Below are 12,448 nucleotides of genomic sequence, written 5' to 3' on the forward strand. Positions count from 1 at the left end.
TCCAGTCGCCCTTTTCAAATGTACGCGTAGTTCAATCCTTGGTTACAGTTACTCTTCAAAGAGAAACTGTAACCAAGGATTGAACTTCATTCCAATCCGTAGCTGATACCCACTTTTTTTTATAAGTTGGAAGTCTCTACTAGAAGGGGAGATTATGATGACCTGCTCTATTGCAAAGAGGCCATGTGGATATATAAGCTCGATACGCTGTATCCACGTGGCCTCAATAGAGAATTGGACTTGAAAGCATATTTACGTTTGGAAGCATACAAATGAATATTATATAAGAATCCCTCTTCCAAAAATTAAAAATAACTAAACAACTGACTCCCAAAAAAAACCCCTCTGTAAGTATCGTGTGGGTGTGCAATATGATTGTCTTATGTGAGTAGAGCCAAAAAGTTTAAAAAGGAAATTGAATAAATCCATTACAAGTCCCCAAATGCATTAAAGATGTCAGTATTAAACCTTACTGTTGCGAGAGAAGGAGAGGAACAAATGTAAAGAGCTCTTAAAAAGCAGAAGAAATATCCACACTTAGAAGAAAAATGAACGCTTCTTAAAGCGTCCATATGTATAAAGCCTTGCTCCGTGCCATTGCCCCCTAGTGACAACTTTACTAGTCACTTCACCAATGTCCTGGACAGACTTGAAAGCTGGTCCTATCAGAGGAGAGATGGGAGGAGAAACTGCCTAGCTAAATACGAGCGTAGAGAGGAGTGACGACACACCCTGAGGAAACGCCCAAAGAGGCGTGAAATGCGTCGGTGGGCGGGGCTTAAACACGTCTGGCCAGACCAGCATGCCAATGCGCACTCACTCACTATACTGAGATACGGAAGACGCCAAAGGAGGAGAAAGGTGTATGCGGAGACCCAGTGAGCGAGCAAGCTGGGACGCCAGCTGCCCCAGGGTCCGCACACCGTCGCTGACCGTATCTGAAGCGGCAGGCGCAATACTACTCAAGAGGCCGACCGGAAATCACAGCAGTGACCAGGAGTGGTGAGATATCAGCGTATTCAGCTGACTGCACATTCTATAAGGGCTACTTGACTGTTTATTGCATGAAGTGTCTATGTTTGCTTATAACTGGAGGACTGCCTCGCTGTTTTGTTGCTTTAAAGCTGAAGTCTAAACAACTGTCTGCCTAACGCTACCTAACCGCCTGCTTTCCGCTGCTTACACAGTATAGGTATTCTATCAGCGCCTAAAGGCTATTTAAGGTTACTCACGATTGAAGGACCGCCTCGAAGTTTTTGCTGTTATATTATAAAGCACATACTAATGACTGCCTAACGCCATTAAACCGCTTGCTTTCTGCAACCTATAGAGACTATACTATAAGTACCTTGCTGGCGCTTAAATGCTATTTTGAGCTAAAGTTGAATTTTGGAATCATGGCCATCTTGACTTAGTGCAGATCAAGGAAATATCAAAGTGGTACCACTGTCCATATATAGACTGCTATTCAGGTTGTGTTGATTGTGGTGAATGCGCGTATGTATGGTATGCAGTAACTTTAAGCTGGCCAGCAAAGTGTTATTAATAGCCCCGCAGTGTGTCTTTTTGTTTTTATGGATCTTATTCCTTCCCTTTATCCCATATCCCATATCCCAGGTTTTAAATACTATTAACCTATTTCAATAAAAATGTTTGATATGCTTTGCACATATACGTGAGACCATACTGTTTCATTTAAAATAACTTAGACTGGTTGTATATAGAAGTGCGGTGTTATGCGAAAGTGTACTGTATAGATGGGTATGTACCCACATTAAACTCTATAAGACGCCATAGGGTGCACTGCAACACAGACTGAAGAGGTTTAGTCACCTCAACCCTATAAACAATCCTTGGTTACAGTTACTCTTCAAAGAGAAACTGTAACCAAGGATTGAACTTCATTCCAATCCGTAGCTGATACCCACTTTACCACGAGAAATCTTTACCTTTCCTCGAATAGATCATCAGGAGGGTATTTATGGCTAATATTGTGGTGTGAGAAAAGATTTTACAATGGGCAAACAATGACTAAATAATCTATAAATGAGTATTGTAAACAATAAGCAATTGTATTTATTCTGTTATTTTCACTACAGTTCCTCTAAGTGTATAAATGTTATACTCTCCTAATCCCTTACTAAATCTATTCTCTGTGCAGCTCCTGTCCTGACATTGAGACTTATATTCACAGCTTTTTCACCACCAGAAGCCACACACTGTAACCCAGTGCCCTCATGCAGCTGCCATATACAGTTGCAATGCGGCACTTCCTGGCACAGGAATTCTGGATTGAGATTGCAGAATAGGAACCAGGTAAATTAAATTCTTCTTGATAGATTGGTAGACAGATGGTTTGCTATCCTTGCACAGATACTATTATTTATGAATCCATGAATATGAAAAACAAACACACATTGGAAAGTGCTCGGGAACTGTAAGATCAATGCATTTTGCTGAGAATCAGCCAAACTTCTGGAAAACCCGACAATATTTTATTTCATCTTATTATAGAAAAAGCAAGGAAAAGCATCCTAAACTGAACATTTTCAAACATTACTGATGAAATACCTTGTCAGTTTCACTTGGATTGCACAGGTATTCTTTTTAAAAGGTAGTATTTTGCAAATCCAAACATTTTAAAACTCTAGGCTTTAAAATACTTCCATGTACTTCTACACAAATACTTAAAGAGAACCTGTATTGTTAAAATCGCACAAAAGTAAACATACCAGTGCATTAGGGGACATCTCCTATTCCCCTTTGTCACAATTTCGCCTCTCTCCGCCGCATTTAACCACTTCACCACTGAGGGGTTTTACCCCCTGACCACCAGAGCAATTTTCACCTTTCAGCGCTCCTTCCATTCATTCGTCTATAACTTTATCATTACTTATCGCAATGAAATGAACTATATCTTGTTTTTTCCGCCACCAATTAGGCTTTCTTTAGGTGGGACATTATGCCAAGAATTATTTTTTTCTAAATGTGTTTTAATGGGAAAATAGGAAAAATGTGGGGAAAAAAAATTTTTTTTTTCAGTTTTCGGCCATTATAGTTTTTAAATAATGCATGCTACTGTAATTAAAACCCATGAAATTTATGTGCCCTTTTGTCCCGGTTATAAAACCGTTTAAATTATGTCCCTATCACAATGTTTGGCGCCAATATTTCATTTGGAAATAAAGGTGCATTTTTTTCAGTTTTGCGTCCATCCCTAATTACAAGCCCATAGTTTATAAAGTAACAGTGTTGTACCCTCCTGACTTAAATATTTAAAAAGTTCAGTCCCTAAGGTAACTAATTATGTATTTTTTTTAATTGTAAATTTTTGAATTTTTTTTTAATTACAAAAAAAAAAAAATGGGGAGTGTGGGAGGTAATGAGTTAATTTTTTGTGTAAAAGTCATTTATTTGTATGTGAAAAATGTGTAGGGTGTAGTTTACTATTTGGCCACAAGATGGCCACAGTAACTTTTTGCTTTATTGCGACCTCCAAGCCTCCTTCCGGAAGCTTGGAGGAAGAATAAGGAGGCTGGACACGTGAGTTTCTTCTCACAATGATCGCGCTGCCCATAGGAGAGCAGCTGATCATTGCGGGGCTTAGATCAACGATCGGGAATGGATTTTCCCGTTCATTGATCTCCGGGCGAGCGGGCGGCGGCGGTTTTACTAGCGGCGGGCGGCGTGTTTACGAGCGGGAGCGCGGACAGCGTCGGGAACGCGGAAAGTACGTGTTTCTCCGTCCCTGGTTTTTAAAGGATGGAAAAAGGGGCGGAGAAATACGTACGCGCGGGGGTAAAGTGGTTAAAGTAGTCAAAAACAGTTTTAAAAAGTTTGTTTTTAAACAAACAAAATAGCCACCAAAACCGGAAGTAGGTTGATGTACAGTATGTCCACACATAGAAAATACATCCATACACAAGCAGGCTGTATACAGCCTTCCTTTTGAATCTCAAGAGATCATTTGTGTGTTTACCTTCCTCCCCCTGCAGCTCTCATCCACTGAAGAGTGACAGGCTGATTGTTTCTTCCTGCAGCCCAACCAGCTCAGCGGACGATTTATCCAGCCTGTAAAAGGCAGGCAGCTCTCTTCTCTCACTGACAAGAGAGCAGAGAGGCTGCCTAATCTAAATAACACACACGGGAGTGTGCATAGAGGGGGCCTGGAGGGGGGGGCGTGCATAACAGATCAACACTGAAGAGTTGGCAGCCTACCAGACACAGGGCGACAGGGGAGAGATGAGTTAATTTATTACAGAGATGGTGATAGTAGAAAGTGCTGCAGTAAGCCAGAACACATTAGAATAGGTTTAGGAACTTGTAGGATAGTAGAAAAAGGATGACATTTTTGTTACAAGAGTCTCTTTAACCTTTTGCCGACCGCGTCATGCCAATGGGCGTGGCCGCGGCGGCAGCCCCAGGACCGCCTAACGCCAATTGGCGTAAAGGCGTGTGACACGGCCGATCGCGTGTGACATAGGCAGAAGCCTATGACAGCCGATCGCCGTGATTGGCCGGCTGGGGGGAGGGAGGGGATTTAGTTAAAAAAAAATAGTAAAAAAAATATTTAAAAAAAAGACACAAATAAATATTTATTAAACAAATAAAAATAAATAAACACAGGGGGGACGATCAGACCCCACCAACAGAGAGCTCTGCTGGTGGGGAGAAAAGAGAGGGGGGGGGGGGAATCACTTGTGTGCAGAGTTGTACGGCTTGGCAGCTTGGCCTTAAAGCTGCAGTGGCCAATTATACAAAAAATAGCCTGGTCACTTGGGGGGTTTAACACCATGGTCCTCAAGAGGTTAAGCTTAACCTGCACATTCCCTGCATCCCAGTATAAAAGGTATTAGCTTAGGAGAGTAACATTTTAAAACAATACAAAAACACAGCGTGCTACTTTACAAGGGGTTTGTAAAAGCTTATGCACAGCAGAACAACGTGGCATAAACAGAACCTAAAGCAGCCTGGAACACAAGAGAGAGATACTTAGCTAAATTTGTGGCCACACTCTTCTTTGTGCACAAGTGTGGCCGTCCAGTGCTTGCGCGAGTACGACGAGCCTGCACAGTAGAAGGAAGCGGCTTGGGGAAGAGCCGCTCTGGCTCACTGCACAGACGTGCCAATACTCGAGCAGGCGCAGTAGAGCTATGCCCATACACAGGGAGCGACAACATATCTGGCAAGCTCGCGCCAAATATATTCCGGGGGGCCACGAGGAAGCCTCTGCAGGATCCAAAGTCTTCTCTCTTACTAGGTAAATATATATATTTTTCCCAATCCACCTCAGGTACACTTCAGTGAACCTTGTTTGGTAAACCTTCCTCATATTTAAGTAGAGGTATTGGTTATTTATGGTGTTGCGCCCAATATCAATATTAAGCATTTAAGTCTGAAGTAATGGGTTTCCCAACCCCAGAAAACAAACAAATATAAATTATCAGACTGCGCTAGGAAATACTTTACTTTATTCTTTATAAAATATATTATATTAAAAAAAACTCCTAACAAGTAGCAATTGATAGCAATAATGCTTAAAAATGCAATATATGTGGAATTACAATAATTCCTGGCTGGAAAAAATAATAATAATAAAAAATGGAAAATAAAAAAAATAAAAAAATTTAAAATGTATTTGTAACTGCGAGTCCAAGAATTAGTGACCTCCAAGGAATAGATGCATACTGGTCTGGTATATATAATACTGGACTTAATATGGCTGTATAACAGTTGTATAGAAATCTTCATAGAAGTTATGGATTAATCAGTGAATGACCCAGGATTAGAGTCCTCCTAAAAATAACATCACACTGGCCTTTAATTCCTGATCTTAGAACTCCTGTATGGCTGTATGTCAGCTGAATGTCAATCCTCATAGATATAAAGTTGTTGCACAGCATTATTGACTGTCCCAAAACTAGGAGTCCCGTATCCTGCTGGACATTCTCCTATATTCAAGTTTAGTATTGCAGTGGTCAAAGGTCCCAGGGTTAATGCCTTAGGTATTCAAAACTTCTGTACATAGGATCTAATTCCTTGTATTATAGTCTCATAATACGTCAATTCATACAGTGGTATATTAGAGGGTATAGTAATATGTAACACTTTGCTGCTGGTTAGATGTCATCACACAGTATTGACAGCATGTACTGGATAAGTAGCAGGGATGCCCGAGTGTGTATACTCACAGTCCTTCAGACCTTGTTAGAAGGTGGATCTGTAGTGGAGCCGCTCATTCCCACTTGCCCCGGCCGGTGGCTGAGTGTGAGAGTCTAGACGTATATAGATGGCGTAACGTCGGGCAAGTCTGGACAGCTCCACAGGTTGATGAGGCGCCGTCCTGTAATAAATGGCAACTAGGGATGCTCGCTGGATTCCGCGGAATTAGGTCAATTCCGGCAGCTCCTCCTCCTCCTCCGGCTGGGCTAGGTTTTGAACCCAGGTCTCAGTGTGTAGTAGGTATCTGACTTACCCCCTATACCACTAACCACACTACATGCTGAAATCAGGCTAGCATGTACCATTATGATCAATCCAAGAGAAAAATTCTCTCTCTCTCTCTCTCTCTCTCAGCTGGCTTTTGAAAAAGTACAAATCCTTAAGCACACTAATTTTTTTTATTGGATTGATCATAATGGTACATGCTAGGCTGGCTTTAGCATGTAGTGTGGTTGGTGGTCTAGGGGGCAAGTCTGATACCTACTACACACTGAGAGCTGAGTTCAATTCCCAGCCCAGGTTCAATTCCTGGCCAAGGTATGTAAGCTCGCTTTTAAAAAACTAATTTGGATCCTATGTACAGAAGTTTTGAATACCTAACGTATTAACCCTGGGACCTTTGACCACTGCAATACTAAACTTGAATATAGGAGAATGTCCAGCAGGATACGGGACTCCTAGTTTTGGGACAGTCAATAATACTTTATATCTATAAGGATTGACATTCAGCTGCCATACAGCCATACAGAAGTTCTAAGATCAGGAATTAAAGGCCAGCGTGATCTTATTTTTAGGAGGACTCTAATCCTGTGTCATTCACTGATTAATCCATAACTTGTATGAAGATTTCTATACAACTGTTATACAGCCATATTAGGTCCAGTATTATATAAACCAGACCAGTATGCATCTATTCCTTGGAGGTCACTAATTCTTGGACTTCCAGTTACAAATAATTTTTCAATTTTTTATTTTTAAATTTTCCATTTTTTATTATTGTTGTTTTTTCCAGCCAGGAAATATTGTAATTCCACATATATTGCATTTTTAAGCATTATTGCTAACAATTGCTACCTATTAGGAGGTTTCTTTATTTATATATTTTATAAAGAATAAAGTATTTCCTAGCGCAGTCTGATAATTTATGATACTTCCTCATATTTAATTTTTTAAGACAATTTACTCATTAAAGGGACTCCGAGCAGTGCAGAAACTATGGAAAGATGCATATCATTTTAAAGCGCTCTTTCTCCTCTTTCCAATGATATATAAACCGCCACCCTACGCCTTTTAGTTTTCGCTATTTTTGCGATTGAAAATTGCCACGGCCGTGATTTCAATCGCGAAAATAGAGAAAACTAAAAGGCATAGGGCGACAATTTCCATCTTTCCATAGTTACTTGTATTACACAGGACGACACTTTCCCCAGTGTCAGCAGCTCCATTCAGCAGAATGGAGCTGCTGACTTTAGGAAAAAGTCACCCTGTGTAATACAATGTAACTATGGAAAGATGGGTATCATTTTAAAGCTCTCTTTCTCCTCTTTCTGGCGACACCTAAATCGTCGCCCTACACCTTTTATTTTTCTCTATTTTCGCGATTGAATTCGCGGCCGCGGCAATTTCAATCAGAAAAATAGCGAAAACTAAAAGGCGTAGGGCGGCGGTTTATATATCATTGGAAAGAGGAGAAAGAGAGCTTTAAAATGATATGCATCTTTCCATAATTTCTGCACTGCTCGGAGTCCCTTTAACCGTTAGACTGAAAAATCAGACTTGTTCATCCAAAGAAACTACAAACACAAATTTGTCACATCTAAGGCCCAGTTCACACTGGCAATTAGTGGCAAAACGGATCCGTGAAAATGGATCGGATTACCAGTCGATCGGATCCGTTTTCACTCTGTTCCATTCAGCTGCTTCTGTTCCATTTTCCCATATCCCCCTCAGACCCCTATCACCAAAGTGGATTTTCCTGACAAGAATGGTACTTTCTATCCGTTTTCTCATTGCCCCCAATGCAGTGTTTCAGCTTTCGTTTCCGCTCCGCAGGGCTCAGCGGTCCAGAAAAATTGGTGCAGAACCAATTTGCGGTCCGTTCAAAAGACCAATGTGAATCCATAGGTTAACATTGGATCCGTTTGCATCCGCTCCACCGAACGGACCGTTTTTTACTGATAGTGTGAACCGGGCCTTAGAAATGTGAATGAAAACATTCTGTCTGTTTTTTTAAGCTTCCCTGTGGACAACTGATCAAAATGTGCACACAGAGAAAAAGTTAAAAAGGTTTGCTTTCAATGCAATTGACCTTATGACTAAAGGAAGCCATGCATGGCACAAGCTGTTTAATACTGTAGAACAATCATTTCAATAATATAATTTAATCAATTATCAAATCAAAAGAGAATTTTCTCTCCACCCAACATCAAATAATCTTTTAAACTGATTCTCTGGCTTTAGAGAGAAAATCAGAACAAGTGGAAAATGACAACGATTAGCTAATAAGCTCAAATGTTTGTGAGGGAAAAAAAAGCAAAGCCATAAAAAAAAAAGTTCCATATATACTCACGTATAAGCTGAAGTATCCTTTTTCCTCTCAAACCAGGAAAAAGTCATTGACTTGCATATATAACCCCCATCCCAGTATAGCCCCCCCCCCAACCTACAGTATAAATAGCCAGATGTGCCCCATGATTAGGAAGCCCCCTCCCGTAGCCAGATATGCCCCATTATTAGGCTGCCCTCTTCAAATTGCTACTAGTGACACATTTTAAGGCAGCCTCCCCCCACCTGTATAGGGCAGTAGTGTAGTAGGTGCCTCCCCGAGGCCGCCCAGCTACTTGCAGAATAGTCTCACCTGTCAGTGCCGGGGAGCCCTCTTCAGCCTGTCTGTCTCATGCTTTGTCAAGACGCCACTAGAGGGTGTCAGAAATGAGACACAGCTAGAAGGGGGCTGATGTCACTAATGCAGACTCCATACTGCACTCTCTGTCGGCCATCCAATCCCCTGTGCCTCTTCAACTATCAGATCTGCTCCCCTTCAGGCATCCGTTCTGACATGTAGGCAAGCATGTAATTACAGGCAGTGCTGGCATCCGCTTCTAACCTCTGTACAGCTGTCCCAACAAGCCTGATCAGCACCAGTGTCGGTACAGGTGCCCGCATATTACTGCTGCACTTCCTTTAAATCCATTCTGCACTCAGGACACGAAAACAGGTCAGTCCGTACGCTGGCTTGGACACAGCAAGTACGTCTAAGCCAAAGGGGGGAACTTTTCAGCACATTTTTTTGTGATGTAAAATTAGGCTTATACGTGAGTATATAAGGTATATGACGCATTAAAATATCAGAGATAAAAGTCCCATTTCCCAGCGTGCCCTAAAAGCCGATAGTTTCTCCCACTCAGCATGGGTATGTGTAAAAATATACCCCAAAACACATTATACTACTTCTCCTGAGTACGGCGATACCACGTGTGGCACTTTTTTGCACCCTAACTGCGCTGAGAGGCCCAAAGTCCAATGAGTACCTTTAGGATTTCACAGGTCATTTTGCGACATTTGGTTTCAAGACTACTCCTCACGGTTTAGGGCCCCTAAAATGCCAGGGCAGTATAGGAACCCCACAAATGACCCCATTCTAAAAAGAAGATACCCCAAGGTATTCCGTCAGGAGTATGGTGAGTTCATAGAAGATTTTATTTTTTGTCACAAATTAGCGGAAATTGATTTTTATTGTTTTTTTTTCACAAAGTGTCATTTTCCGCTAACTTGTGACAAAAAAAATAAAATCTTCTATGAACTCACCATACTCCTAACGGAATATCTCTGTAAATGACAATTTTATTTATTTTATTTTTTTTACACACAATTGTCCATTTACAAAGAGATTTCTCCCACCCAGCATGGGTATGTGTAAAAATACACCCCAAAACACATTGTACTACTTCTCCTGAGTACGGCGATACCACATGTGACACTTTTTTGCAGGCGAGGTGCGCTAAGGGGCCCAACGTCCTATTCACAGGTCATTTTGAGCTATTTGTTTTCTAGACTACTCCTCACGGTTTAGGACCCCTAAAATTCCAGGGCAGTATAGGAACCCCACAAATGACCCCATTCTAGAAAGAAGACACCCAAAGGTATTCCGTTAGGAGTATGGCGAGTTCATAGAAGATTTTATTTTTTGTCACAAGTTAGCGGAAAATGACACTTTGTGAAAAAAAACAATTAAAATCAATTTCCGCTAACTTGTGACAAAAAAATAAAAACTTCTATGAACTCACCATACTCCTAAAGGAATACCTTGGGGTGTCTTCTTTATAAAATGGGGTCATTAGTGGGGTTCCTATACTGCCCTGGCATTTTAGGGGCCCTAAACCGTGAGGCGTAGTCTTGAAACAAAAATGACCTGTGAAATCCTAAAGGTACTCATTGGACTTTGGGCCCCTTAGCGCAGTTAGGCTGCAAAAAAGTGCCAATCATGTGGTATCGCCGTACTCGGGAGAAGTAGTATAATGTGTTTTGGGGTGTATTTTTACACATACCCATGCTGAGTGGGAGAAATACCTCTGTAAATTACAATCTTTTGATTTTTTACACACAATTGTCCATTTACAGAGTTATTTCTCCCACCCAGCATGGGTATGTGTAAAAATACACCCCAAAACACATTGTACTACTTCTCCCGAGTACGGCGATACCACATGTGTGGCACTTTTTTGCACCCTAACTGCGCTAAGGGGCCCAAAGTCCAATGAGTACCTTTAGGATTTCACAGGTCATTTTTGTTTCAAGACTACTCCTCACGGTTTAGGGCCCCTAAAATGCCAGGACAGTATAGGAACCCCACAAATGACTCCATTTTAGAAAGAAGACACCCCAAGGTATTCTGTTAGTAGTACGGTGAGTTCATAGAAGATTTTATTTTTTGTCACAAGTTAGCGGAAAATTGTTTTTTTTTTTTTCACAAAGTGTAATTTTCCGCTAACTTGTGACAAAAAATAAAATCTTCTATGAACTCACCGTACTACTAACGGAATACCTTGGGGTGTCTTCTTTCTAAAATGGGGTCATTTGTGGGGTTCCTATACTGTCCTGGCATTTTAGGGGCCCTAAACCGTGAGGAGTAGTATACTACTTCTCCTGAGTACGGCAATACCACATGTGTGGCACTTTTTTGCAGCCTAACTGCACTAAGGGGTCCAAAGTTCAATGAGCACCTTTAGGCTTTACAGGGGTGCTTACAATTTAGCACCCCCCAAAATGTCAGGACAGTAAACACACCCCCAAATGACCCCATTTTGGAAAATGGACACTTCAAGGTATTCAGAGAGGGGCATGGTGAGTCCGTGGCAGATTTCATTTTTTTTTGTCGCAAGTTAGAAGAAAATGGAAACTTTTTTTTTTTTTTGTCACAAAGTGTCATTTTCCGCTTACTTGTGACAAAAATTAATATCTTCTATGAACTCACTATGCCTCTCAGTGAATACTTTGGGATGTCTTCTTTCCAAAATGGGGTCATTTGGGGGGTATTTATACTATCCTGGAATTCTAGCCCCTCATGAAACATGCCAGGTGGTCAGAAAAGTCATAGATGCTTGAAAATGGGAAAATTCACTTTTTGCACCATAGTTTGTAAACGCTATAACTTTAACCCAAACCAATAAATATACACTGAATGGGGTTTTTTTTTTTTACCAAAAACATGTTTGTCCACATTTTTCGCGCTGCATGTATACAGAAATTTTACTTTATTTGAAAAATGTCAGCACAGAAAGTTAAAAAAAATCATTTTTTTGCCAAAATTCATGTCTTTTTTGATGAATATAATAAAAAGTAAAAATCGCAGGAGCCATCAAATAGCACCAAAAGAAAGCTTTATTAGTGACAAGAAAAGGAGCCAAAATTCATTTAGGTGGTAGGTTGTATGAGCGAGCTATAAACCGTGAAAGCTGCAGTGGTCTGAATGGAAAAAAAGTGGCCGGTCCTTAAGGGGGGTAAAGCCCTAGGTCCTCAAGTGGTTAATGCTTATGAGAATGACTAGAATATACCTCATATTCCTTTTGTGCCTCCATTAGAAGTGCCCCTGGCGCCATTGAAGCAATTTTGAATATCTCTTCAGTAGCCTCTAAAGCAGAAAATAAGATTAGTAGCACCACATTCACTAATTTTATCTTTTAATGATATTACATTTCAAAAACAAACAGAAACAATGTTCAATCTA

The 12,448-nt window shown here is 40.8% G+C and overlaps 1 protein-coding gene across 2 annotated transcripts in view; it reads right to left on the reverse strand.

The window, feature by feature from the left end:
- Nucleotides 1–12,448, reverse strand: part of VPS16 (VPS16 core subunit of CORVET and HOPS complexes) — a 165,995-nt gene that overhangs the window by 73,109 nt on the left and 80,438 nt on the right. For both annotated transcript variants that reach the window (XM_068244836.1, XM_068244837.1), the window contains one exon: nt 12,276–12,352. In XM_068244836.1, the coding sequence (XP_068100937.1) occupies nt 12,276–12,352 (77 nt within the window). The remainder of the gene's footprint in view (nt 1–12,275; nt 12,353–12,448) is intronic.

The sequence above is a fragment of the Hyperolius riggenbachi genome, chromosome 7, assembly GCF_040937935.1.
Source record: "Hyperolius riggenbachi isolate aHypRig1 chromosome 7, aHypRig1.pri, whole genome shotgun sequence".
Lineage (NCBI taxonomy): Eukaryota > Metazoa > Chordata > Amphibia > Anura > Hyperoliidae > Hyperolius > Hyperolius riggenbachi.